Below are 25,158 nucleotides of genomic sequence, written 5' to 3' on the forward strand. Positions count from 1 at the left end.
GCTGGTTTTTGATTGAAACAACGAAGACGGGCGGTTCTTCAGGAAAATAATACATAGTGCTGCCTGAAACTAACTTTGTACTTCATGGTTTTTGAGTCATTTTATGTGAATTTAGGAAATCTATATATTAAGTGATCTTACGTTGTGTGTCCTTTGTGTCTAATATTAATGCATCAATGTTTTCTTGTCAATGCTTACCTACCTGATCTATTGAAATGAGATCAGTTCTTGACTTGGACAAGAGTTCACCTCCAGATTTCTACTGTTTGAGCACATGTTCTTCTTATGGAATATTAGCTTAACAGTGTTGTGGAGCTCCTGCACCTACATATAAACAGTACTGGCACCTATTTCAGTCCAAGTCAAGCACTGAACTAGATAATTGAACAAGAAGAAATATAATATATTTTTAGAGAATAAAGAGGGTGCCAGAACTGGCAAGACAATAATGTTTGTCTGTTTCTCTTCTACTACTTGCCGATTCAGGTATGAGGCTAGTAACATCAACAGTGAGGACAAACGCAGCCCTCCTCTCTCCTTCTGCACTGAGTCCAAACCTACAGTCACTGGGTCCTGATTGTGACAGTGGAGCCCAGTTTGCACTGCAGGGTCCAGAGATGGCATCAGTGAAGTTAGAAGACTGCAGTCAAACACTGGAGCTGAATGTCAACATTAAAGATGAAGAAGAGGAGGAGAAGATTGGAACATCTGTTTCTTATGGTAAGAGCAGGTTCTAAGTTTGTTTCATTCCAACTTCCCACTGTGCAGGAAAAGTTGCAGTAGAACTGTTTCATGATGAACTGTTTCAATGAGAAGGTAGAAGTGCCCATTATTTATATTCTAACTATAGAATTAGAATAATCATTATATTTCCATGATTCCAAAAGTTCACCTTGGTGTTTTGATCTAAATTGCAACATTTGGTTAATAATAAGCCCTAGTATTTTTGCCCATATCGTGGCAGTGTGTAAATGACCTCAAATGAGTGCAGGAAATTGTTTTAGGTTGAAGTTGAATTGAACAGTATAAAACAATCAGAATTGAGAAAGACCCATTGAATTCATTTAGAATATAAGTGTTGCCACCCTGGGGTCACACACTACTCCTAAAGCAAATGTGGAACTTTTATTAATCAAAAACATAAAATACAGTCAAAAATTTGAAAAATGCCATGGTATGATATTTTGGCCACATCGCCCAGCCCTGTCAGAGCAAAAACCAGGCCATGAGGTCGAAGGAATTGTCCGTAGAGGTCCATGGAAGGGAAAATTCACAAGCTGGTGAAATGGCAGCTCCCACTCGGTCTGCGTCAACGGACTTCAATGCAGGCAGTGTGGGTGCAGCAGAGACCATTTTAAGGTCACACTACTGTTTTGAAGCTAAATGTAATGATTATCAGTTTCTACATTTCTAGAATATTGACACATTCAGTTTGTCTGTCTATGTATTTCTAGATGGAAATACAATTGTTTTTTGATTGAAATAATACCGTGAAGAAGGTTAAGGAAAATAGTACATAGTGCTGCCTAACACAAACTGTAACCTTGTACTAAATGGTTTTTGAGTCTTGTATGCATTTATCTACTACAGGTTAAGTTTTAGCTCAAATGTATTATGAAGCTCCTGCACCTAAATATAAACAGTACCAGCACACAAAATGAGTATCGGCAACTATTTCAGTCCAAGTCGAGCACTGAATTAGATATATTTAATAGTGAATAAAGAAAGTGCCAGGACTTTGAATACACAACTTTTGTGTCCGTTTCTCCTCTAGTACTTGCCGACGCTGGTATGAGGCCGGTAACCTCAACAGTGAGGACAAACGCAGGCCTCCTCTCTCCTTCCGCACTGAGTCCAAACCTACAGTCACTGGGTCCTGATTGTGACAGTGGAGCCCAGTTTGTACTGCAGGATCCAGAGATGACATCAGTGAAGCTGGAAGACTGCAGTCAAACACTGGAGCTGAATGTCAACATTAAAGATGAAGAAGAGGAGGAGAAGATTGGGACATCTGTTTCTCATGGTAAGAGCAGGTTCTAACTAAGTTTGTGTTTTTCATTCCAACTTCCCACTGTGTATGAAAAGTTGCTGTAGAACTGTTTCATGATGAACTGTTTCAATGAGAAGGTAGATGTTATTTCATGCTACTGAGACTTGCATGGTTTGACACCAGTATTTCCAGCATTTGTTTTATTAACTGGGCTGTCTGGAGTGTTCAGAGTAGACTGATGAAATGAAGTAGACCAACTGCCAGTGTTTTAAAGTTCTATGAAATGAGTCTGTGTAGTTACTAACCCTTGTGATAGTGAGTGGAGGATGATATTGCTTCCACGTATTTTTCCATAGTTTCAGGCTTGTTTTTTGAAAAACAAACGAGTAATGGTTGTTTATCCATGGGGAGCACTAAGAGAAAATTAGTCTCTTTGCCCGCGTGAACGAGGGCGCACTCTTCGTAATTTTCCTTTCCTATTGAACATACTAGATGCCGAATGAAGTATTATCGTTTATTTAGATATTAGAGTAACTGAGAATGAATTAGTCTAGTTACCTCCCTTCCTGGTAAAGTCCTAATGGCAGGGGATTTTAATTGATCCTCCTCTAGATCGCTCCTCTGGTTTAGACACTTCCCACTAACAGAGTAGAAAGAAATTACAGCATTTCTTTAAGGACTTTAATCTATGTGAACCTTGGAGGATTCAGAACCCGAGGAAAAGGGAGTAAACACGTTACTCTTCAACATTTAAATCATTCTCCTATAGATTACTTTTTAGTTTCTTGCTCATTGCTTCCCAATGTAGCAGGAAGTGGATATGATAGTATTGTTCTGAGTGACCATTCCCCTATCATTATTCTACAGGGATACAAAACTAGTAAAAGGATCCTCCTAGATGGCATTTGCATCCCAGATGATTACAGGACCCAAACTTCTTACATTACGTTAGAGTGCATATAGATGTTTATTTTACATTGAACACTGACCAAACGTCAGCGACTACCAGATGGAAGGCTTTCAAAGCACATACTAGTTATGTGAAATATCACAACAAGATACATATCTAGCAAGATATGTGAAATATTACAGTATTTGTTTGAAAAGTAGGAAAGAATAGCTCCACCTATAACAGTAACGCTAGTTAGTGAAGCCTGAGACCAACGTTACAGTATGGACAGTCCAAAATAGTTGTAGATGATCCACAACACAGGGTTTTTTGCTAGTAGCTACCAAGTAACAAAGTGGCCCTCCCACATAGCGTTAACATAGTATACCATGATACGGTTACAAACCAATAAAAGTATCAAAGATCAGAAATGAACAGCCTCCATGAGGAAAAGATGCCATTGAATTTGTGCCACGTTACCCAAAGTTCCTTTGCATGTGAGTGTCAATCATATTAGTCCAAGGATATGATTTGAAAGGCCTCCATCATTCTTAAATGGAAGAAGTTTGGAACCACCAAGACTTTTTAGGAAGCTGGACTCCCGGCCAAACTGAGACATCAGTGGAGAAGGGCCTTGGTCAGGGAGGTGACCAAGAAGCCGATGCTCACTCTGACAAAGCTCCAGAGCTCCTCTGTGGCGAAGGGAGAACCTTCCAGAAGGACAACTATCTCTGCAGTACTCCGCTAATCATGCCTTTATGGTAGACTGCCCAGATGGAAGCCACTCTTCAGTAAAAGGCTCATGACAACCTGCTTGGAGTTTGCCAAAAGACACCGAAAGGACTCTGATCATGAGAAACAAGATTCTCTGGTCTGATAAAACCAAGATTGAACTCTTTGGCCTTAATGTCAAGCATCACGCCAGGAGGAAACCTGGCACCATCCCTACAGTGAAGCATGGTGGTGGCAGCAGCAGCATGCTGTGGGGATGTTTTTCAGTGGCAGGGACTGGGAGACTAGTTGGAAAGTACAACAAAGTACAGATAGATCCTTTATGAAAACCTGCTCCAGAACACTCAGGACCTCACAATGGGGGTGACGGTTCACCTTCCAACTACCCTAAACACAAAGCTAAGACAACACAGGAGTGTCTTCGGGACAAGTCTCTGAATGTCCTTGAGTGGCCCTGCCAGAGCCCAGACATGAACCCAATCAAATATCTCTGGAGAGATATGAAAATAGCTGTGCGGCGACACGTCTACAGAGAGGAATGCGAGAACCTCCCCAAAACAGGTATGCCAAGCTTGAAGCGTCATACCCAAGAAGACTCAAGCCTGTAATCACTGCCAACGGTGCTTCATCAAAGTATGGAGTAAAGTAAAGGTTCTGACTATTTATGTAAATGTGATATTTCCGTTTCGGGGGGAAAAATGGAAATGGTTCCAATCATTTTTCAGTGATTTTTAGAAACAATAAAAGTAAGGGCTGCGTTTCGTGTAAACTTACCCTGGCGTGACGTTTTGATAACCATGGAAATGTATCTCGGACTAGGTGACTTACCAATATATTAGTCTCTATTTCCTCTCAGATTATAAAACGCTAATAAGCATCATTGTAGACATTAGGGGTCGACCGGTTAATCGGAATGGCCAAATAATTAGGGCCGATTTCAAGTTTTCATAACAATCGGAAATCGGTATTTTTGGGTGCTGATATTTTTTATTTTTTTTATTACATTTTTTAAAATATTTTTTTAAATAATTGTATTAAAATAATTTTGTTATTTATTTAAAAAACAAACATTTTTTACACCTTTATTTAATCTTTATTGAACTAGGCAAATCAGTTAAGAACACATTCTTATTTTCAATGACGGCCTAGGGAACGGTGGGTTAACTGCCTCGTTCAGGGGCAGAAAGACAGATTTTCACCTTGTCAGCTCGGGGGATCCAAATTTGCAACCTTACAGTTAACTCGTCCAACGACCTGCCTCTCTCTCTTGCACTCCACAAGGAGACTGCCTGTTACACAAATGCAGTAAGCCAAGGTAAGTTGCTAGCTAGCATTAAACTTATCTTATAAAAAACAATCAATCATAATCACTAGTTAACTACACATGGTTGATGATATTACTAGATATTATCTAGCGTGTCCTGTGTTGCATATAATCTGACTGAGCATACAAGTATCTGACTGAGCGGTGGTAGGCAGAAGCAGGTGCGTAAACATTCATTCAAACAGCACTTTCGTGCGTTTTGCCAGTAGCTCTTCGTTGTGCGTCAAGCATTGCGCTGTTTATGACTTCAAGCCTATCAACCCCCGAGATGAGGCTGGTGTAACCGAAGTGAAATGACTGGCTAGTTAGCACGCTAATAGCGTTTCAAACTTCATTTGCTCTGAGCCTTGGGGTGGTTGTTTTCCTTGCTCTGCATAATAACAAAATAACATGTCATTCCATGCTAGGTAACAAACCCATTAAGATATTATCACGTTGGGTAATGGTTTGTTATTTTTGTGTCAAACCAAGTGAACGTGAAACTATTTTAAAAGTCTCACAGATACAAACTTTAGGTTTGTCTGAATGGATGTACATAATTTCTTCATGGTAATTTTAATTTATTTATTTATTTGAGATTTTTGAGTTCATTTGGCATGTTATTGGTTTGTGTGAAATCCGTGGGCTGGTAACAGGGCGTGCCCACTGTCTGCGTCAACGGACTGCAGTGCGGATGCAGAGAGACAATTTCACGATGGCACTACAGTTTTGAAGCTGAATGTACTGATTATCATGTGTAGTAAAATTCAGACACAGTTGTTTCCATATTTATCTGTAAATGTTTCTATGGTGTGAACGGGAAATACAAGGTTATTCAGGAAAATAGTACATAGTGCTGCCTAAAACATACTGCAACCTTGTACTAAATCGTTTTTTGTCATTTGTGAATTTAGGACATCTACTTTTGATTAAGTTCACTTACGTTTGTGTAGCCTAATTTTAAAGTGTGTCCTTTCTAATGTGAATTAATTAATGTTTTGTTGTCAATGCTTAGCTACCAGATCTATTGAAATGAGATCAGTGCTTGACTTGGACAGGAGCTCACCTCAAATGTCTACTGTTTGAGCTCATGTTCCTCTTATAGAATATTAGCTCAACGGTGTTGTGAAGCTATTGAACCTAAATATAAACAGTACCTGCACCTATTTCAGTCCAAGTCGAGCACTGAATTAGATAATTGAACAAGAAGAAATATAATATATTTTTAGAGAAGAAAGTCTTGACAGCTCTGTCAATTTCTGACTTTTTGTCTGTCTCTCATTGTTACTACAGGACGACTAGAATTAAGTCTGGGAACATCTGTGAAGTTGGAAGACTGCAGTCAAACACTGGAGCTGAATGGTGACATTAAAGATGAAGAAGAGGAGGAGAAGATTGGGAAACCTGTTTCTCATGGTAAGAGCAGGTTCTTTCTGACTAAGTTTGTGTTTCATTCCAACTTCCCACTGTGCATGAAAAGGTGCAGTAGAACTGTTTCATGATGAACTGTTTCAATGAGAAGGTAGATGTTATTTTGTGCTACTGAGACTTGCATGGTTTGACACTAGTATTGTCTGCATTTGTTTTATTTACTGGGCTATCTGAGAGTAGACTAAAGAAGTGAAGTAGACAATTTGCCAGTGTTTTAAAGTTCTATGAAATGAGTCTGTCGTTACTAACCCTTGTGATAGTGATTGAAGGATGACACGCCCCCTTTTTAGCTTTCAACTCTTACCCACTTTTATAATTGTTTCATTCCGCTTTTGTGTTGTACAGCCTACTGATATGAATACATACGTCACCCCTTTGGGCCTGGTTCCTCTCTATGTTTCTTCCAAGGTTCCTGCTCTTTCTGGAGTTTTTCCTGGCCACTGTGCTTCTATATCTGCATTGCTTGCTCTTTGGGAATTATAGGCCGGGTTTCTATAAAGCACTTCGCGACAGCTGATGATGTAAAAAGGGCTTCATAATATAAATTTGATTGACATGTATATCACTCCAACTGACTGGTTCTTCTGATGTTGTTCACACAGGAGACCATGTTGAGACATTCTCTACATCCAGAGATCAACAGCAGGAAGATCACAGAGCTAAGAGGTCTCACCACTGCCCACATTGTGAGGAGATCTTCCCATTACTATCAAAGCTAAAAATACACATAAGGATACACACAGGAGAGAATCTGTATTCCTTCACTGACTCTGGGAAAAGATGCACAACGTTAGGGGCTCTGACAGTTCCTCAGAGAGCACACACAGGAGAGAAGCCTTAGCCTTACTCCTGCTCTGACTGCGGGAAGAGTTTCTCTCAATTGGCTTTCTTAAAAATACATCAACGTATACATACAGGAGAGAAGCCTTACTCCTGCTCTGACTGTGGGGTGAGTTTCTCTCGACTCGATGCCTTACAAACACACCAACGTATACATACGGGAGAGAAGCCTTACTCCTGCTCTGACTGTGGAAAGATGTTCGCTCAACTGGGCCACTTGAAAAGACATAAACATACACATACAGGAGTGAAGCCTTATTCCTGCTCTGACTGTGTAAAATGCTTCATAACATCAACTGAGCTAAAACTTCATCAGAGAACACACACAGGAGAGAAGCCTTACTCCTGCTCTGACTGCGGGAAGACTTTCTCTCAATTGGCTTTCTTAAAAATACATGAACGTATACATACAGGAGTGAAGCCTTACTCCTGCTTTGACTGTGGAAATATTTTCTCTCAACTGGCCCACTTGAAAAGACATGAACATATACATACAGGAGTGAAGCCTTATTCCTGCTCTGACTGTGTAAAATGCTTCATAACATCAACTGAACTAAAAGTTCATCAGAGAACACACACAGGAGAGAAGCCTTACTCCTGCTCTGACTGCGGGAAGAGTTTCTCTCGAATAGGTCTCTTAAAAACACATGAACGTGTACATAGAGGAGAGAAGCCTTACCACTGACCTGACTGTAGAAAATGTTTTAAAACAGCAGCTGAGCTGAAAGGTCAAGAGGGAACCTTACTTTTGCTCTTAATGTGGCAAGAGTAACTCAAGTGATAGTAAAATACTACTTGAGGAAAAGTATTTGGTTGTAAATATACTTAATTATCAAAAGTAAAAGTAATTTCCAATTCCTTAAATTACCCCTATGGGATGGGTGTCCCTAAACTGGGACGGTTGTAGCTAAGGTGTGCTAGTCTGACTAGATTGACGTTGTATACAACAGCCATCTTTCCGGGACATAGACATATCTTATATGTGCAGAAAGCTTAAATTATTGTTTATCTATCTGCAGTGTCCAATTAACAGTAGCTAATACAATGAAAAAAGAACATGCTATTGTTTGAAGAGAGTGCACAACAACAAACTTATCGCGCAAATTATTTGATACATTCACCTCTGAAGGTAAATAATGTACTTTCATTCAGTCATCTTGCTCTGATTTGTCATCCTGAGGGTCCCACAGATAAAATGTAGCGTAGTTTCGTCTAATAAAATCAATTTTTATGTTCAAATGTAGGAACTGGTTGTACTGGTTTTGGACACCAATTTGGCGTTTTGTTTTTAGATATATTTTTACACCTTTATTTAACTAGGCAAGTCAGTTAAGAACCCATTCTTATTTTCAATGATGGCCTAGGAATGGTGGGTTAACTGCCTCATTCAGGGGCAGAATGACAGATTTTCACCTTGTCAGCTCGGGAGATTCAATCTTGCAACCTTACAGTTAACTAGTCCAATGCTCTAACCACCTGCCTCTCATTGCACTCCACGAGGAGGCTGCCTGTTACGCAAATTAAGTAAGCCAAGGTAAGTTGCTAGCTAGCATTACACTTCTCTTATAAAAAACAATCATAATCAATCAACTACACATGGTTGATATTACTAGTTTATCTAGCTTGTCCTGCGTTGCATATAATCGATGCGGTGCGTATCGTTGCTCCAATGTGTACCTAACCATGAACATCAATGCCTTTCTTAAAATCAATACACAGAAGTATATATTTTTAAACCTGCATATTTAGCTAAAAGAAATCCAGGTTAGCTGGTGACATTAACCAGGTGAAATTGTGTCACTTCTCTCGCGTTCATTGCACGCAGAGTCAGTGTATATGCAACAGTTTGGGCCGCCTAATTTGCCAGAATTTTACGTAATTATGACAAAACATTGAAGGCTGTGCAAATGTAACAGGAATATTTAGACTAATGGATCTCACCCCTTAGATAAAATACGGAAAGGTTCTGTATTTCACTGAAAGAATAAACCTCGTTTAGTTTCCGGATTCGACCATATTAATGACCCAAGGCTTGTATTTCTGTGTGTTATTATGTTAGAACTAAGTCTATGATTTGATAGAGCAGTCTGACTGCGCGGTGGTAGGCAGCAGCAGGCCCGTAAGCATTCATTCAAACAGCACTTTCGTGTGTTTTGCCAGCAGCTCTTCGTTGTGCATCAAGCATTGCGCTGTTTATGACTTCAAGCCTATCAACTCCCGAGAGGAGGCTGGTGTAACCGATGTGAAATGGCTAGCTAGATAGCGGGTGCGCGCTAATAGCATTTCAAACGTCACTCGCTCTGAGACTTGGAGTGGTTGTTCCCCTTGCTCTGCATGGCAAATGCTGCTTCGAGGGTGGCTGTCGTTGTGTTCCTGGTTCGAGCCCAGGGAGGAGCGAGGAGAGGGACGGAACCTATACTGTTACACTGGCAATACTAAAATGCCTATAAGAACATCCAATAGTCAAAGGTTAATGCAATACAAATGGTATAGAGAGAAATAGTCCTATAATAACTACAACCTAAAATGTCTTACCTGGGAATATTGAAGACTCATGTTAAAAGGAACCACCAGCTTTCATATGTTCTCATGTTCTGAGCAAGGAACTTAAATGTTAGCTTTCTTACATGGCACATATTGCACTTTTACTTTCTTCTCCAACACTTTTTTTTGCATTATTTAAACCAAATTGAACATGTTTCATTATTTGTTTGAGGCTAAATTGATTTTATTGATGTATTATATTAAGTTAAAATAAGTGTTAATTCAGTATTGTTGTAATTGTCAATATTACAAATACATTTTTAAAAATCGTCCGATTAATCCTTATTGGCTTTTTTTTGGTCCTCCAATAATCGGTATTGGCGTTGAGAAATCATAATCGGTCGACCTCTACTTGAAACAGTGTAGTAATGTAATTCTTCACTGGATCAGTCAAACTGAGCACACACTGCTGTCACCTGGTGGCCAAAATCTAAATTACACCTAGACTCCTATCTGAAAGTATGGCCTTTCTCTTGCATTTCAAAGATGATGAAAAATAAACTGTTTTTTTTGTTTTATCTTTTACCAGATCTAATGTGGTATTCTCCTACATTAATTTCACATTTCCACAAACTTCCTTTCAAATGGTATCAAGAATATGCATATCCTTGCTTCAGGTCCTGAGCTACAGGCAGTTAGATTTAGGTATGTCATTTTAGACACATTTTAAAGGGTACGATCCTTGAGGGTTTAAGCAAACAAGACCGCACAATCGTCTTGTTTAAAAAAAAATATTACAGACAGCCAGGGGCACACTACATCACTAACATAATTTTAAAATGAAGCATTTGTGTTTAGTGAGTTCACCAGATCAGAGGCAGTAGGGATGACCAGGGTGTTATTTCTTCAGGAATGTAGTGAAGTAAAAGTGGTCAAAAATATAAATAGCCAAGTGAAATAACAATACCCCCAAAAATCGACTAAAGTAGTTATTTAAATCATTTTTACTTAAGTACTTTACACCACTGCCTGCATCCATGCCGTGTGTCAGCATTGCAGGGTGGTGGTGTGATGGTTGGGGTGTGTTTTCAGGACACACATTGGGGCCCTTGATAAAAGTTGAGCAATGTTTGAATGCCACATGATATCTAAACATCATTGTCAATCAGGTGCCTCCCTTCATGGCAGCAGTGTATCCATCTGCAAATAGATTCTTTCAGCAGGATTATGCCACAAGACTTGTCCAGGAATGGTTCCAAGAACATTACAGTGAATTCAGCTTACTGTGGGAGGAGATGGAACGAGCTATTCAGAGTAGAGATCCACTCCCAGCCAACTTGACACGATTGTAGGAAGCATTGGAGTCAACATGGGCCAGCATCCCCGTGGAACGTTTTCAACACCTTGGACAGTCCATGCCGTGACGATTGGAGACTGTTCTGAGGACAAAGGGGGGTGCTACTCAATATTAGGAAGGTGTTCCTGATGTTTTGTACTCAGTGTATATCAGAAAAGATGGTGTGATGATCAGTTTTAAACATTAGTTTGGGTAGATAATTTTATATTACTAAACAACTTTATTTAATGGTAGACAGGCTATGAATTGACTACTTGTGTTTATGAAATTGTATCTTAATACTAGATTCATTATTTTTGTCATTGATGATGAATGTATTTGAATAACTGTGTGTTTGTGAATTGATCTGGCGGCAGGTAGCCTAGCAGTTAAGAGTGTTGGGCCAGTAACTGAAAGGTCGCTGGTTTGAATCCCGAGCCGACTCGGTGAAAAATATGTAATTGTGCCCTTGAGCAAGACAATTGACCCTTATTTGTCCTGTAAATTGCTCTGGATAAGAACATCTGCTAATTGACAAAGCGATGAAAAATGTTTGTACATGAATTTATGCTGGGCAGCTGCTTTTCTTTTGTGTATAATTAAATAAAATAAACTTTTTGAAGTGAAAAACTGTATATACAATACACAACAAAGTATGCAAATAAATTCATTAAAAATCCTACAATGTGATTTTCTGGATTTTTTTCTTATTTTGTCTGTCATAGTTGAAGTGTACCTATGATGAAAATTACAGGCCTCTCTCATCTTTTTAAGTGGGAGAACATGCACAATTGGTGGCTGACTAAATACTTTTTATGCCCCACTGTAGACTGTTCTCTCTGCTTACCGCATGGCAAGTGGTACCAGAGCACGAAGTCAAGGCCCAAGAGGCTTCTAAACAGCTTCTACCGCCAAGCCATAAGACTCCTGAACAGCTAATCAAATGGCTACCCATAATATTAGCATTGCCCCCCTTTTTTTTTTGCTGCTGCTACTCTGTTATCTATGCATAGTCACTTTAATATCTCCACCTACATATTACATAAATTACCTTGACTAACCGGTAATAACAGAGAGCACATTGACTCTGTACCCCCTGCATATGCCTTTGCTATTGTTATTTTACTGCTGCTCTTTAATAATTTGTTACTTAAAAAAAAAAAACTTTCTTAACTGCATTGTTGGTTAAGGGCTTGTAAGTATTTCACTGTAAGGTCTACACCTGTTATATTTAAATTGGATTTGATCACCCATATTCATCGTACTATTCCAATTTCAAACCAGTATGTCTTGTTTGTAACGAGACTGTCGCTGTTTGTAAAGAGTTCAATCTGAGATGTCATGATGAATCTAACCATGGTACATTCAGAAGTAGATGTTCCACCCCAGACATGAGGCTGGAGTCTGATTCAGAAAGGAAGGTGAGCCTAAGGAGAGAACACCCTGTGTGCTTTACAGTGGTGATTTTAGCATGTATATATTTTATTGTTATTTAACCTTAATTTAACTAGGCGGTTCTTATCGACTTACACAAATCCACAAGAAGTCAGTAGAAACCATATTTGTTTAAGCAAGTCAGCCATATTAGCTGCCAGACGAGGCTCCTGTGGCTGATAGCCAGGTGCAGTGGTGGTAAGGATTCACTCCATGGTACTGAAAGCAAAGCTCTAGCATTATGTTGGACTAACTCAAATTCTGTTACAAATGGTTTATTTGAGCTGTTCTTGCCATTATATGGACTTGGTATTTTACCAAATGTTCTGTTTACCACCCAGTGGCATAGCTTCAGCCGGTGCAGTTGCACCAGGGCCCACATCGTATATGAACCCGGTGACGGGCCCAGATCTAAGGAGCCACAGGCCCCCTATGTAAGTTGAATTCCGCCCTACCATACCAAGTACTAATTGTTGACGTGAGTCCATCACGCCAACAATTTAATGAGAATAACTTTCTTTAATTTAGGCTGTGATAAATGATCCCACTGATGGTTTCACCAACAAAATGTTTTGTCACTACATAAGTCAGCATGATATTTTAGTGTATTGATGACAATAAATCTAATTAATTTGCTAAATAAATCATTTTATTCAATACTTTCAATACCATGTTAAGATAATGAAATGCATTCTGGGATTCAATGTGCAAATACTCTCCAAAGCTTTGTTGTTTCTGTCATCCTTTTAAGCAACAGTTGAGCTAGCTATCAAGAGACAACGGGCGCAAAACAATTTGAGAGAATGTTGAGAATAGAAAATGACGGACTTAAAAAAGTAAGCCAGTTATGCCAAGTTTTTCGCTATGTGTTAAGTGATGCAAATAATGTCGCCACAGATCTGACCATCAGAGGTGTTTTGGGATTTCTGGAGACTTCAACATAAAAACCTGACAGCATAGAGGACAAGGGGCTGGATATTTCAAAATGTCGTGGTCAGGGGTATGATGGAGCTGCTAACATGAGTGGGGTGTATTCGGGTGTGCAGGCCAGAATATCCGAAAAGGAGCCGCTTGCTGTTTATGTGCATTGCTCAGCGCATAATCTTAACCTGGCTCTCAACGACTATCAAAAATGTGCCAGAGATTAAACAGTTTTAACAATATGATACTGTTGAACTGTTTTACACCTTCTTCAGGTATAGAATAAAGAGATGGTCAGTGTTGAGTGTTATATTTGATTTTGCATCAGAAAATGTAACTCCAAAAACGACTGTGTCCCACCTGCTGGTCATCTAGATATGAGTCCCTTGCCGCCCTGAGACACAGATATGTGGACGTAATGAAGGACCTCACCAACATTGTGCTTTTAAGTGACAAGAAGGACGAAATGGACGATGCAGCAGCACTTAAATGTTAGTCGTTCTGCAGACTGAGGTTTTAGAAAGTGTGAGCGTCTCCAAAATGCTACAGGCCAAAGATACAGACCTGCACAAGGCAGTTAGACTACTCAAGGACATTGTAGAGGTCCTGTCCGGATTCCGACATGATTTTGAGAAGGCCAAAGTCCCTGCAAAGACCCTTGCCGACAAATGGGGAGCTCAGAAGGCATTTGAAGACACTCGGAGAAGGAAGGCAAGGAAGGCGAGGCGTCATTTTGATGAGCTATGTGAGGACGAGCGACTGTCTGATGGGGAGAGTAGTTTTAGAGTCAACGTCTTTAATGCAAACCTTGACATCGTTATTCACCAGCTGTCAAACAGATTTAAAAGCTTGCGGGCAACATTGAGTCTGTTTGACTCCATCCATCCCACGACCCTGTCCAACGCAGATGATGATGCGCTCTACGAGACAACAAAGCCGGATGGCTGAACATTACAGAAAATATATATCACCATGCTTGGGGCGGCAGGTCGCCTTGGCCCTCATGGTTCCCCACTGTTAGATCTAAACTCAGCAGAAAAAGAAGCGTCCTCTCACTGTCAACTGAGTTTATTTTTAGCCAACTTAACGTGTAAATATTTGTATGAACATAAGATTCAACAACTGAAACATAAACTGAACAAGTTCCACAGACATGTGACTAACAGAAATTGAATAATGTGTCCCTGAACAAAGGGGGGGGTTAAAATCAAAAGTAACAGTCAGTATCTGGTGTGGCCACTAGCTGCATTAAGTACTGCAGTGCATCTCCTCCTCATGGACTGCACCAGATTTGCCAGTTCTTGCTGTGAGATGTTACCCCACTCTTCCACCAAGGCTCCTGCAATTTCCCAGACATTTCTGGGGGGAATGGCCCTAGCCCTCACCCTCCGATCCAACAGGTCCCAGACGTGCTCAATGGGATTGAGATCCAGGCTCTTCGTTGGCCATGGCAGAACACTGACATTCCTGTCTTGCAGGAAATCATGCACAGAATGTGCAGTATGGCTGGTGGCATTGTCATGCTGGAGGGTCATGTCAGGATGAGCCTGCAGGAAGGGTACCACATGAGGAAGGAGGATGTCTTTCTTGTAACGCACAGCGTTGAGATTGCCTGCAATGACAACAAGCTCAGTCCGATGATGCTGTGGATAGGATGCTAGTCCAAAAAGAAGTCTGAGCTCAACCTCCTGGTCCTCCCCTGTGCAGGCCACACCCCCTCTCATTATAATATTACGTATGAACACATTTTGAACAATGTCTTCCTAAAATGCTGTGGTGCTGAATAACACAATAGGAAAGGTGATATATGTGGGCCATCACAGGTGAGTTCACAGCTCTTCCACTCTGAACAATGAGGCATGGAAAGGGTAATGCAGCTTCCTCTCTGGTTGCATTCTCCAATAGTAAGTGGGTCATACTTGAATTGTGGTAGTAATATAGTCTCTGGACTTTTGCACCATAGAAAACACTTTAAAATAATATTTTTTTGTTGTTTTATTTCAGTTTTATTTAAATATGAAAGGAGGCTAGATAATTGGCATGTAGAGGTGTAGTGACATGTATTGGGTAGATAGACATTTAAATGGTTTAGCATGCTAGGAATTAAACTAAAACCTTTTCTGTATAGATAACCCATTGACTGAGCAGCACAAATGAATGTAGAATATGAATTTGTCATTAGCGGATCAATGCAGGTTGCAATCAATGCAGTTATCCAAATACATTATTCATCAATGGCAAAAATAATACATCTAGTTTTAAAAGACAATTTAATAAAGAGTTTCAAAGTATGTATATCATTAAAACAAAAGTCGCTTAGGGAGAGATCGAAATTGACAATTGTTACCTGGAGAAAAATGGGTTTAGAAATTTGTACATTTATTTTGGGGGAGGGTCATGTCATTTGGAATCAATTAAATGTCCTATTACTCAGGGTTTGAGAATTAGTTGCTTATTATATCGTGATGCCTCTCATCCCTGATTCTCTGCTGGGTGAGCAATATCAAGTGTACCAAGTGAAGTCTCAATGAAATTATTGTTAAGTCCTGAACGAACAGAGTAGAAACAGACGGACAACTAGTAAAAGCACAAACCAGATTTATTCAACCCGCTGGACGCTTCAGATGCAAATACAAGTACATTATTATACCTTCCAACTAGGCCGAGTCACCACTCACCCCCTCTAAGATAATCAGTCTCAATTGATAAGATGACCCAAGTCTGTTCCTCTTCCTGGTATTGTTATGGCCCTGACTCAGTGCAAAGCAGCGTGAGGTGTGTGAGATAGGACTGTGGTTAGTGTCGTTGGAGTGGGCCCCAAATGATTGTGCCATTATCCAATACATAGCCTATAATATATAGGCTACCGCACATTGCACACAGAAAAATATAAAAGTGCAGCGATGCTCTTTTGGGTAAATACATGAAACTAGCTCCAGTAGGCTAATCTTTGAGTGTGGACTGTATTATATTGTATTATCTGGACTGGAATTACTCACCTCTTTCATTCCATGAACTGTGGAGAGAACATGCAAATCTGGTGCAGGACATGCGGCCTACAAAGTTACAATTATAAGCTAGCAAATGTGATAATCATTTTGAAATACAATAGAGCCCATTTTACATTTGTATAATTAGTAGGCGGATGCATATGGATTCATAATATTTCCCCTAATGTTATTAGTCTAACTCCTTTTTCTATGGTTGCTTCATTCCTTCCTGACTTTCAACAGTTAAATAAGACCTGTTGTCCTCATCTTTATTATTGTAATGACATGCTTGAATAATATAGGACTACAATATGATAATATAGGACTACAATATAGGTCTACAATATGATAATATAGGTCTACAGTATGATAATATAGGACTACAATATGATAATATAGGACTACAATATGATAATATAGGACTACAATAATATAGGACTACAATATGATAATATAGGACTACAATAATATAGGACTACAATATGATATAGGACTACAATAATATAGGACTACAATATAATATAGGACAACAATAATATAGGACTACAATAATATAGGACTACAATATGATAATATAGGACTACAATAATATATGACTACAATAAGATAATATAAGACTACAATAAGATAATATAGGACTACAATAAGATAATATAGGACTACAATAAGATATAGGACTACAATAAGATATAGGACTACAATAAGATATAGGACTACAATAAGATAATATAGGACTACAATAAGATAATATAGGACTACAATAAGATAATACACGACTACAATAAGATAATATACGACTACAATAAGATGCAGACGGCTTTCTCTTCACGAAGATTGAATGGTTATGGGTGTGAATCAATAACTTCTATATATTCTACCACCATTGAGCGTTGGCTCTTTCAAACTACCCGTGAGTTCTATTGGCTGCTGTAATTAATATTCAGCAAAAAAAAAGCTTGCTTCTCTCTTCCAATAATCTATCAGAGGAAGAAATGCGAGTCCAAGAGCTAAGGAGGGTTTAAGGAAAGGCCAGCAGAGCACAGGTGAGTATTGCACAAGAGACAGAGGCTATTAGCTTATTATGCATAACCCATTATTCATAATCTTAATACTGTGTTGACTTTATTAACTGAACAAGGTAGGCTACCACATCACTCACTCACTCACACACGGAAAGTATTCAGATACCTAGACTTTTTCCCACATTTTGCGTTACGTAATCTACACACAATACCCCATAATGACAAAGCAAAAACGGGTCTTTAGAAATGTTTGCAAAAAAATAAAATACTTAAATACATTAAGACCCTTTATTCTGTTGAAGCACCTTCGGCAGTGATTACAGCCTTGAGTCTTCCTGGTTATGACACTTCAAGCTTGGCACACCTGTATTTGGTGAGTTTCTCCCATTCTTATCTGCAGATCCTCTCAATCTCTGTCAGGTTGGATGGGAAGCGTCGCAGCACAGCTAATTTCAGGTCTCTCCAGAGATGTTCGATCGGGTTCAAGTCCGGGCTCTGGCTGGGCCACTCAAGGACATTGAGACTTGTTCTGAAGCCATCCCTGTGTTGTCCTGTTGGAAGGTGATCCTTCGCCCCAGACGGAGGTCCTGAGCGTTCTGAAGCAGGTTTTCATCAAGGATCTCTGTACTTTTCATCTTTCCCTCGATCCTGACTAGTCTCCCAGTCTCTGCGGTTGAAAAACATCCTCACAGCACGATGCTGCTTCCACCACACTTCACCGTAGGGCTGGTGCCAGGTTTCCTCCAGATGTGAAGCTTGGCATTCAGGCCAAAGAATTCAATCTTGGTTTATTCAGACCAGAGAATCTTGTTTGTCATGGTCAGAGTCCTTTAGGTGCCTTTTGGCAAACTCCAAGCGGGAAGTCATGTGCTGATTGGCAAAGTGCTGTAGAGATGGTTGTCCTTCTGGAAGGTTCTCCCATCTCCACAGAGGAACTCTGGAGCTTTGTCAGAGTGACCATTGGGTTCTTGGTCACCTCCCTGACAAAGGTCCTTCTCCCCCAATATCTCAGTTTGGCCGGGCGACCAGCTCGGCCATTAACTTGATACTTGTAACCTCACTTCTGAGAAAATGGCCTTTGAATGTTTTGGTACCTACTGGAGAGCTCTTTGCCCATTCAGCATCGTCCACAGCTAACTGGCTAAAATTGTCTTGCTTGCTAGCTACATCCAGTCACAAATGAGAGGACACCCAACTGACCATTTTACTCGCCCTAGCTGGTTAGGCTGTTGTCATGTTATCCAGAGCTAACTGTGCTCCTCATATATATATATATATATATGCTGAAAACTGATCATCATACCATCTCTATCTCATACATGCTGTGTGTACTTGCTCATTCCAACAGAAAACTACAGAGGGAAGCAGTACTATCCAGTCAACCATCAGACTCCATTGTTTCAACAAGAGAAACCTAAGAGGATATTCAACACTAAGGGCCAATCCAAGGTCATCTCAATATCTTTGCAGTAGACGCTAACAAAACACCAAAACTGACAAGATGCACACTGATCAGTAAAGAGAGGCTAACATTCTGTAATGCTCCTTTTCCTCTGCACAGTTCTCTCACAGTGAGAAACAATAGGATTACAATAGTGTTCTACACTTTCTTCATTTGATCCAATTCACTTACCACTTCTTTAATGAGAATTAAGTGATGGAGGGACTTTAACCACAGCTGGTATGAGAGAACTGTTACCAAAAAAAGGATACTTTAAAACGGGTCCATTGTCAATCCACCGAAAACGTAAGATTTTAATCTGCAAAACTCTCGGCTTGTGTGTATCCGTTGGTGTGCTTCTCTCCTGTGTGTGTTTTCTGATGAACAGTCAGAGCACTTGATGTTGTGAAGCATTTACCACAGTCAGAACAAGAGTAAGGCTTCTCTCCTGTATGTGTACGATGGTGTGTTTCTAAGTTTCCCAGTCGAGAGTAACTTCCCCCACAGTCAGAGCAGGAGTAAGGTTTCTCTCCTGTGTGCACTCTCTGATGAACTGTCAGAGCACTTGATGTTGTAAAACTCTTCCCACATTCAGAGCAGGGGTAAGGCTTCTCTCCTGTGTGTATACGCTGGTGTTTCTTTAAGCTGCTGTGTCGAGAGAAATTCTTTCCACAGTCAGAGCAGAAGTAAGGCTTCTCTCCTGTGTGTATACGTTGGTGTGATTTCAAGCTGTCCTGTAGAGAGAAACTCGTCCCACATTCAGAGCAGGAGTAAGGCTTCTCTCCTGTGTGTATACGTTGGTGTTTCTTTAAGCTGCTGTGTTGAGAGAAACTCTGCCCACAGTCAGAGCAAGAGTAAGGCTTCTCTCCTGTATGTATTCGCTGGTGACATTTTAACGTATCAATTTGGCTGAAACAAGTCCCACAGTCAGAGCAGAAGTAAGGCTTCTCCCCTGTATGTATTCGCTGGTGACTATTTAACTTATCCAATTGGGAGAAACTCTTTTCACAGTCCGAGCAGGAATAAGGCTTTTCTCCTGTATGTAAACGTTGGTGTATTTTTAAGTTGCTCCGTTGAGAGAACCTCTTCCCACAGTCAGAGCAAGAGTAAGGCTTTTCTCCTGTATGTATACGTGCATGTGCTTTTAAGGTATCCAATAGCGAGAAACTCTTCCCACAGTCAGAGCAGAAGTAAGGCTTCTCTCCTGTGTGTATATGTTGGTGTTTTTTTAAACTGCTCAGTTGAGAGAATCTCCCCCCACAGTCAGAGCAGGAAAAAGGCTTCTCTCCTGTGTGTGTTCTCTGGTGAACTGTTAGGTCAGATGATGTTGCGAAGCATTTTCCACAGTCAGAGCAAGGGTAAGGCTTCTCTCCTGTGTGTATATGTTGGTGTCTCTTTAAGTGGCTCCGTCGAGAGAATCTCCCCCCACAGGCAGAGCAGGAGTAAGGCTTCTCACCTGTGTGCACTCTCTGATGAACTGTCAGAGAATGTGATGTTGTGAATCTTTTCCCACAGTCAGTACAGGAATATAGATTTTCTCCTGTGTGTGTTTTTAGGTGTATTTTTAGCTTTGATAGATATGGGAAAATCTCCTCACAATGTGGGCAGTGGTGAAACCTCTTAGCTCTGTGATCTTCCTGCTTCTGCTCTCTGGATGTAGAGGATGTCTCAACGTGACCTGTGTGAACAACATCAGAAGAAAAAAGTCAGTGGTACAAAATATTATGAGCACATGCTCTTTCCATGACAGACTGACCAGGTGACAGCTATCGGTATACATGAAGCGAAGGAGACAGATTTTTAAGGCTTAAGATCATTTGGATCGAATGTCTGCCATTTAGAGGGTGAATGGGCAAGAAAACAGATTTAAGTGCCTTTGAACAGGGTATGATCGTAGGTGCCTGGTGCACCGGTTTGTGTCTAGAACTGTAATGCTGCTGGGTTTTTCATGCTGAACATTTTCCCTTATGTATCAAGAACATTCCACCACCCAAAGGACATCCATCTTTTGAGTCAACATGGGCCAGCCTCTCTGTGGAATACTTTCAATGACTGGAAAGAATTGCAAAAATCGCTGAAGCTGGAGACTTATATTTCCCTCACTAACTTTAAACATCAGCTATCTGAGCAGCTAACCGATCGCTGCAGCTGTACATAGCCATCTGTAAATAACCCACCCAATCTACCTATCCCCATATTGTTTTAATTTACTTTGCTGCTCTTTTGCACACCAGTATTTCTACTTGCACATCATCATCTGCTCATCTATCACTCCAGTGTTAATCTGCTAAATTGTAATTACTTCGCTACTATGGCCTATTTATTGCCTTACCTCCTCAGGCCATTTGCACACACTGTATATAGACTTTCTTTTTTTCTATTGTGTTGACTGTACTCGTGTTTATTCCATGTGTAACTCTGTGTTGTTGTTTGTGTCGCACTGCTGTGCTTTATCTTGGCCAGGTCGCAGTTGTAAATGAGAACTTGTTCTCAACTGGCCTACCTGGTTAAATAAATGTGAAATAAAAATACATATCAAAAAACAACTTGCACAGTCCATTAGGGCACCAAGAGTAGTCTGTTCTTTCCACCAATCGATTGGTCGAAAAATGTACCATCTATTTCTCCATATATAGACATGTTTTAATCAAATCAACCACATGCACTGAGCTTGTCTGATACTTATTTAATCAAACTGCTCTTAAACTAAGACACACAAATGACTAGAGGGAGTTCGACCGCAATTGATACGACTGTGCTCAGACTTACAACAACAACAAAAAAGACTAGCACCCTTGTCTCTCTCTTTTCCCTGCTGCAGCGACCACCACAGAACATCAGTGTTCATCACGCTGTCCATTGTACTGAAGCTGTAACATAATTACAGCCATTTCTGACTGAAAAGTTCTGTTGCTGAAATCCCTCATATGTTATGGAAAAACATTCTCTATTCCCTCAACTTTTCCTCTCTTTGTGACACATGTATACATCGCATGCACCTGACCAATAGGGCCTAACCTATATCGTAATCACATAAATAAATTGGTTATAACAAACTCAGAACACCGTAACAGCAAAATGAATGCAGAGGACGTGACGAACTTGAAAATGGGAGAATGTTTACTGGTTGCTCAGTAGGTAAAGGGAAGTCAGATGTGTGGAATAAATGTGACTAGTTGTGGAAAACACTGGAGATCAAGAAAAAGAAGGTAAGGAGCAAACACTGAGTGCATATGGGGTGTTCCAAGTAGGTGCTGTTAGAGTACAATAAAAAAGTTCTGACTATTTGGAACAACGTAAACAACACTAAATAAATAAGCATAACCAAGTCTGTTGAATCGTTTGGTTACGCCTTCATTACAGCATTGCAAAGATATAAAAAAACAGCTGAATTTTTAAAATAGTTTTTCCGACATGTTGCGTGAGGCTTTGTGCTCACGGAATCAGTAGGCTATTAAAAGAAACAGGCAACACAAGCAGGATCAGTCTTATTTCTGCAGATATACAGTACCGGTAAAAAGTTTTAGAACACCTAGTCATTCAAGGGTTTCTTTATTTTTAATATTTTCTACATTGTAGAATAAGAGTGAAGACATCAAAACTATGAAATAACACATGGAATCTATGTAGTAAACAAAAAAGTGTTAAATCAAAATATATTTTATAGCCACCGTTTGACACACGTTACTGGCTCAGACCTCTGTTTTGGGAAACTAGTAGCGGTAAGTTTCATAATGAAAAATTATCTAAATGGGCAAATTTATGAACGCGATGTGCTTTATTTATTACCTAGAGCACAAGTTGACTACACCCGTTTAAAGGTCACTTAGCAGAATGCTATCAAAATGCTAACAAGTACTAAGGAATCCTCATAGAGAAAACTAAATGCTAATGAGCGCGTTGCAAACATTTTGTACAGTTTCGGACAAACTATACAAATATACAGGTAACTCAAAAACGTGACTGAGTTTGCTGCACCCCCAAATGAATATTAGCCTGCAGGGATCTTGATCCAGGAGGGCATTCTCTGCTGTTACCAGGCGAATGCTTGATTTTAGAAGAAGCTAGCCACTTAGCTAGGTAGCTAACTAGCTACTAAATTAGCAAACAAAATGGGCAAATGCAGAGCATTTAGCACATTGTAGACTGAACTTAATAGGTTTAAGATATCTAGCTGGCAAACATTTAGTTGTGAATTCCATACTGTAATTAGATCACCTGGCGCATGCTGCCCGACAGTGAGTGACTCACAAGACTCCGGTCTCTTCTCATTGTGTTCTTGTAACAAACACCAGATGACTGGGGACCACCATAAACTACATAATAATGTGAAAGATGTAATGAAGAAAACATTGTTCTTTATCTCCTAACGTATTACAAATTTACAATACTTTTTTTCATACTGTTCCCCGTGGGAATCGAACCCACAACCCTGGCGATGAGAGGACCATGATCTACCAACTGAGCTACACAGGACAGACATCTACCTTCTCATTGAAACAGTTCATCATGAAACAGTTCTACTGCAACTTCTCATGCACAGTGGGAAGTTGGAATGAATAACAAACTTAGTTAGATAGAAACTGCTCTTACCATGAGAAACAGATTTCCCAATCTTCTCTTCTTCATCTTTAATGTTGACATTCAGCTCCAGTGTTTGATTGCAGTCTTCCAACTTCACTGATGCCATCTCTGGATCCTGCAGTGCAAACTGGGCTCACTGTCACAATTAGGACCCAGTGACTGTAGGTTTTAGGTTTGGACTCAGTGTGGAAGGAGAGAGGCAGGCTGGGTTTGTCCTCACTGTTGATGTTACCAGCCTCAGACTTAATCTGAGTCGGCCTGTAGTAATAAAGAGACACGGACACAAAAGTTATTGTCTTGGCAGTTCAGGTACATTCTTTATTCTCTATTTTTTCTTGTTCAATTATCTAATTTCAACAGTTCTGGTAGCTAAGCATTGACAGCAAAACACTAATTCACATTTGGCGAGTACACACTATAAATTAGGCTACATAACGTAAATGCACTCAATCTATAGTAGATTTCCCAAATTCACATAAATGACAAAAACCATTTAGTACAAGGTTGCAGTTTGTATTTAGGCAGCTCTATGTACCATTTTCACGGCAAGCGGTACCGGAGCGCCAAGTCTAGGTCAAAAAGGCTCCTTAACAGCTTTAACCCCTAAGCCATAACACTGCTGAACAATTCATCAAAAGGCTACCTGAACTATTTGCATTGATCCTCCCTAAGTTCAACGCTTGTTGTATTCGGCTAGTGACACATTTGATTCTCCCGAATAATCTTCTCTTCAATGTATTATTTAATTCAAAGACCGATTGTATTTCCCGTTCACACCAGTAACAATTATAGATCAAGGTGGAAACTGAATGTGTCTGAATATTACTACATATGTAGAAAACTGATCATCATCACATTCAGCTTCAAAACAGTAGTGCAACCGTGAAATTGTCTCTCTTTGACGCAGACAGAGTGGGCACCACCATTTTCCCAGCTCGCCATTTTTCCAGCTCATTTGACACAAAACCAATAACGACATGTAAAACAAACTCCGACATCTCAAATAAATTGATTATTTATGAAATTACTTTGACGAAATTATGTACATCCACTCAGGCAAGCCCAAAGTCTCTAACTAGCTAACGTTATGTGAATTGTACATTATTTTTATCCCGTTCTTCACTCACCCAGTTTGACACAAAAATAAAACCTTAACTAAACGTGATAATACCTTAACGTTTTTTTATGACATGTTCTTTCGATATTACAAAGTTTAAACGTTATATTTAAACGTGCATACCTGTATCAATCCATTTGAAAAGGAGACAAAAGTAATCGTCTCTACTGCACAATTCTGCCACTTTCTTTGTTATGAAGAAAGATGAGGCCCTGGCCGGAACTTCCTGTTCCCCCACTTCAGCCATAGAGTTCCTAACCAAGAGACGCAACAACGCGAGACTTGCGAGAACGCTTGAAATCAGACCAAGCCGAGGTTTGAGAAGTTAATGAAAGAAGTGAACAACTCTGATGCTTTTGCAGCGGCTAATGGGGGATTCTAATAAATACCAAAAATATTAGTAGGTTGGTACTCTTTTTCCAACGTCAGTAAAACCGATTGACTTTCCTCCTTTCCATCTACACACGGTTTAGTCATCCAAACACTCCAGGAATCTTCTGCTTAAGAAGATGAACCTCATTGTCCGAGGAAACTCCAGATATAACACATGTTATAAGACCTTTACACAACACCTTTATTAAACTCACCAGATCATTTTCCATCAATGAATGTCGACTTGATTAAGCAATGAGGCACACGGGGGT

The 25,158-nt window shown here is 39.9% G+C and overlaps 2 protein-coding genes across 2 annotated transcripts in view; one reads left to right on the forward strand and one right to left on the reverse strand.

Annotated features, from left to right (window-relative positions):
- LOC112241223 (gastrula zinc finger protein XlCGF52.1-like) overlaps positions 1 to 8,551 on the forward strand; it is an 85,117-nt gene extending 76,566 nt beyond the window's left edge. Inside the window, exon 7 of the mRNA XM_042314333.1 lies at positions 6,948 to 8,551. Coding sequence (XP_042170267.1) covers positions 6,948 to 7,186 — 239 coding nt within the window. The 3' untranslated portion in view covers positions 7,187 to 8,551. The remainder of the gene's footprint in view (positions 1 to 6,947) is intronic.
- Positions 8,552 to 17,944: 9,393 nt separating this feature from the next.
- Positions 17,945 to 24,730, reverse strand: LOC112239021 (zinc finger protein OZF). Its single transcript, XM_024407535.2, has 3 exons — positions 24,638 to 24,730; positions 23,407 to 23,655; positions 17,945 to 20,491 (listed from the first exon to the last, which is right to left on the reverse strand). Exons 2-3 carry the CDS (start codon positions 23,501 to 23,503, stop codon positions 19,128 to 19,130), a joined length of 1,461 nt encoding a protein of 486 aa, XP_024263303.2. The 5' UTR covers positions 23,504 to 23,655; positions 24,638 to 24,730; the 3' UTR covers positions 17,945 to 19,127.
- Between the last annotated feature and the right edge of the window lie 428 nt (positions 24,731 to 25,158).

Source organism: Oncorhynchus tshawytscha, unplaced genomic scaffold (genome assembly GCF_018296145.1).
Source record: "Oncorhynchus tshawytscha isolate Ot180627B unplaced genomic scaffold, Otsh_v2.0 Un_contig_5624_pilon_pilon, whole genome shotgun sequence".
In the NCBI taxonomy this organism is placed as follows: domain Eukaryota; kingdom Metazoa; phylum Chordata; class Actinopteri; order Salmoniformes; family Salmonidae; genus Oncorhynchus; species Oncorhynchus tshawytscha.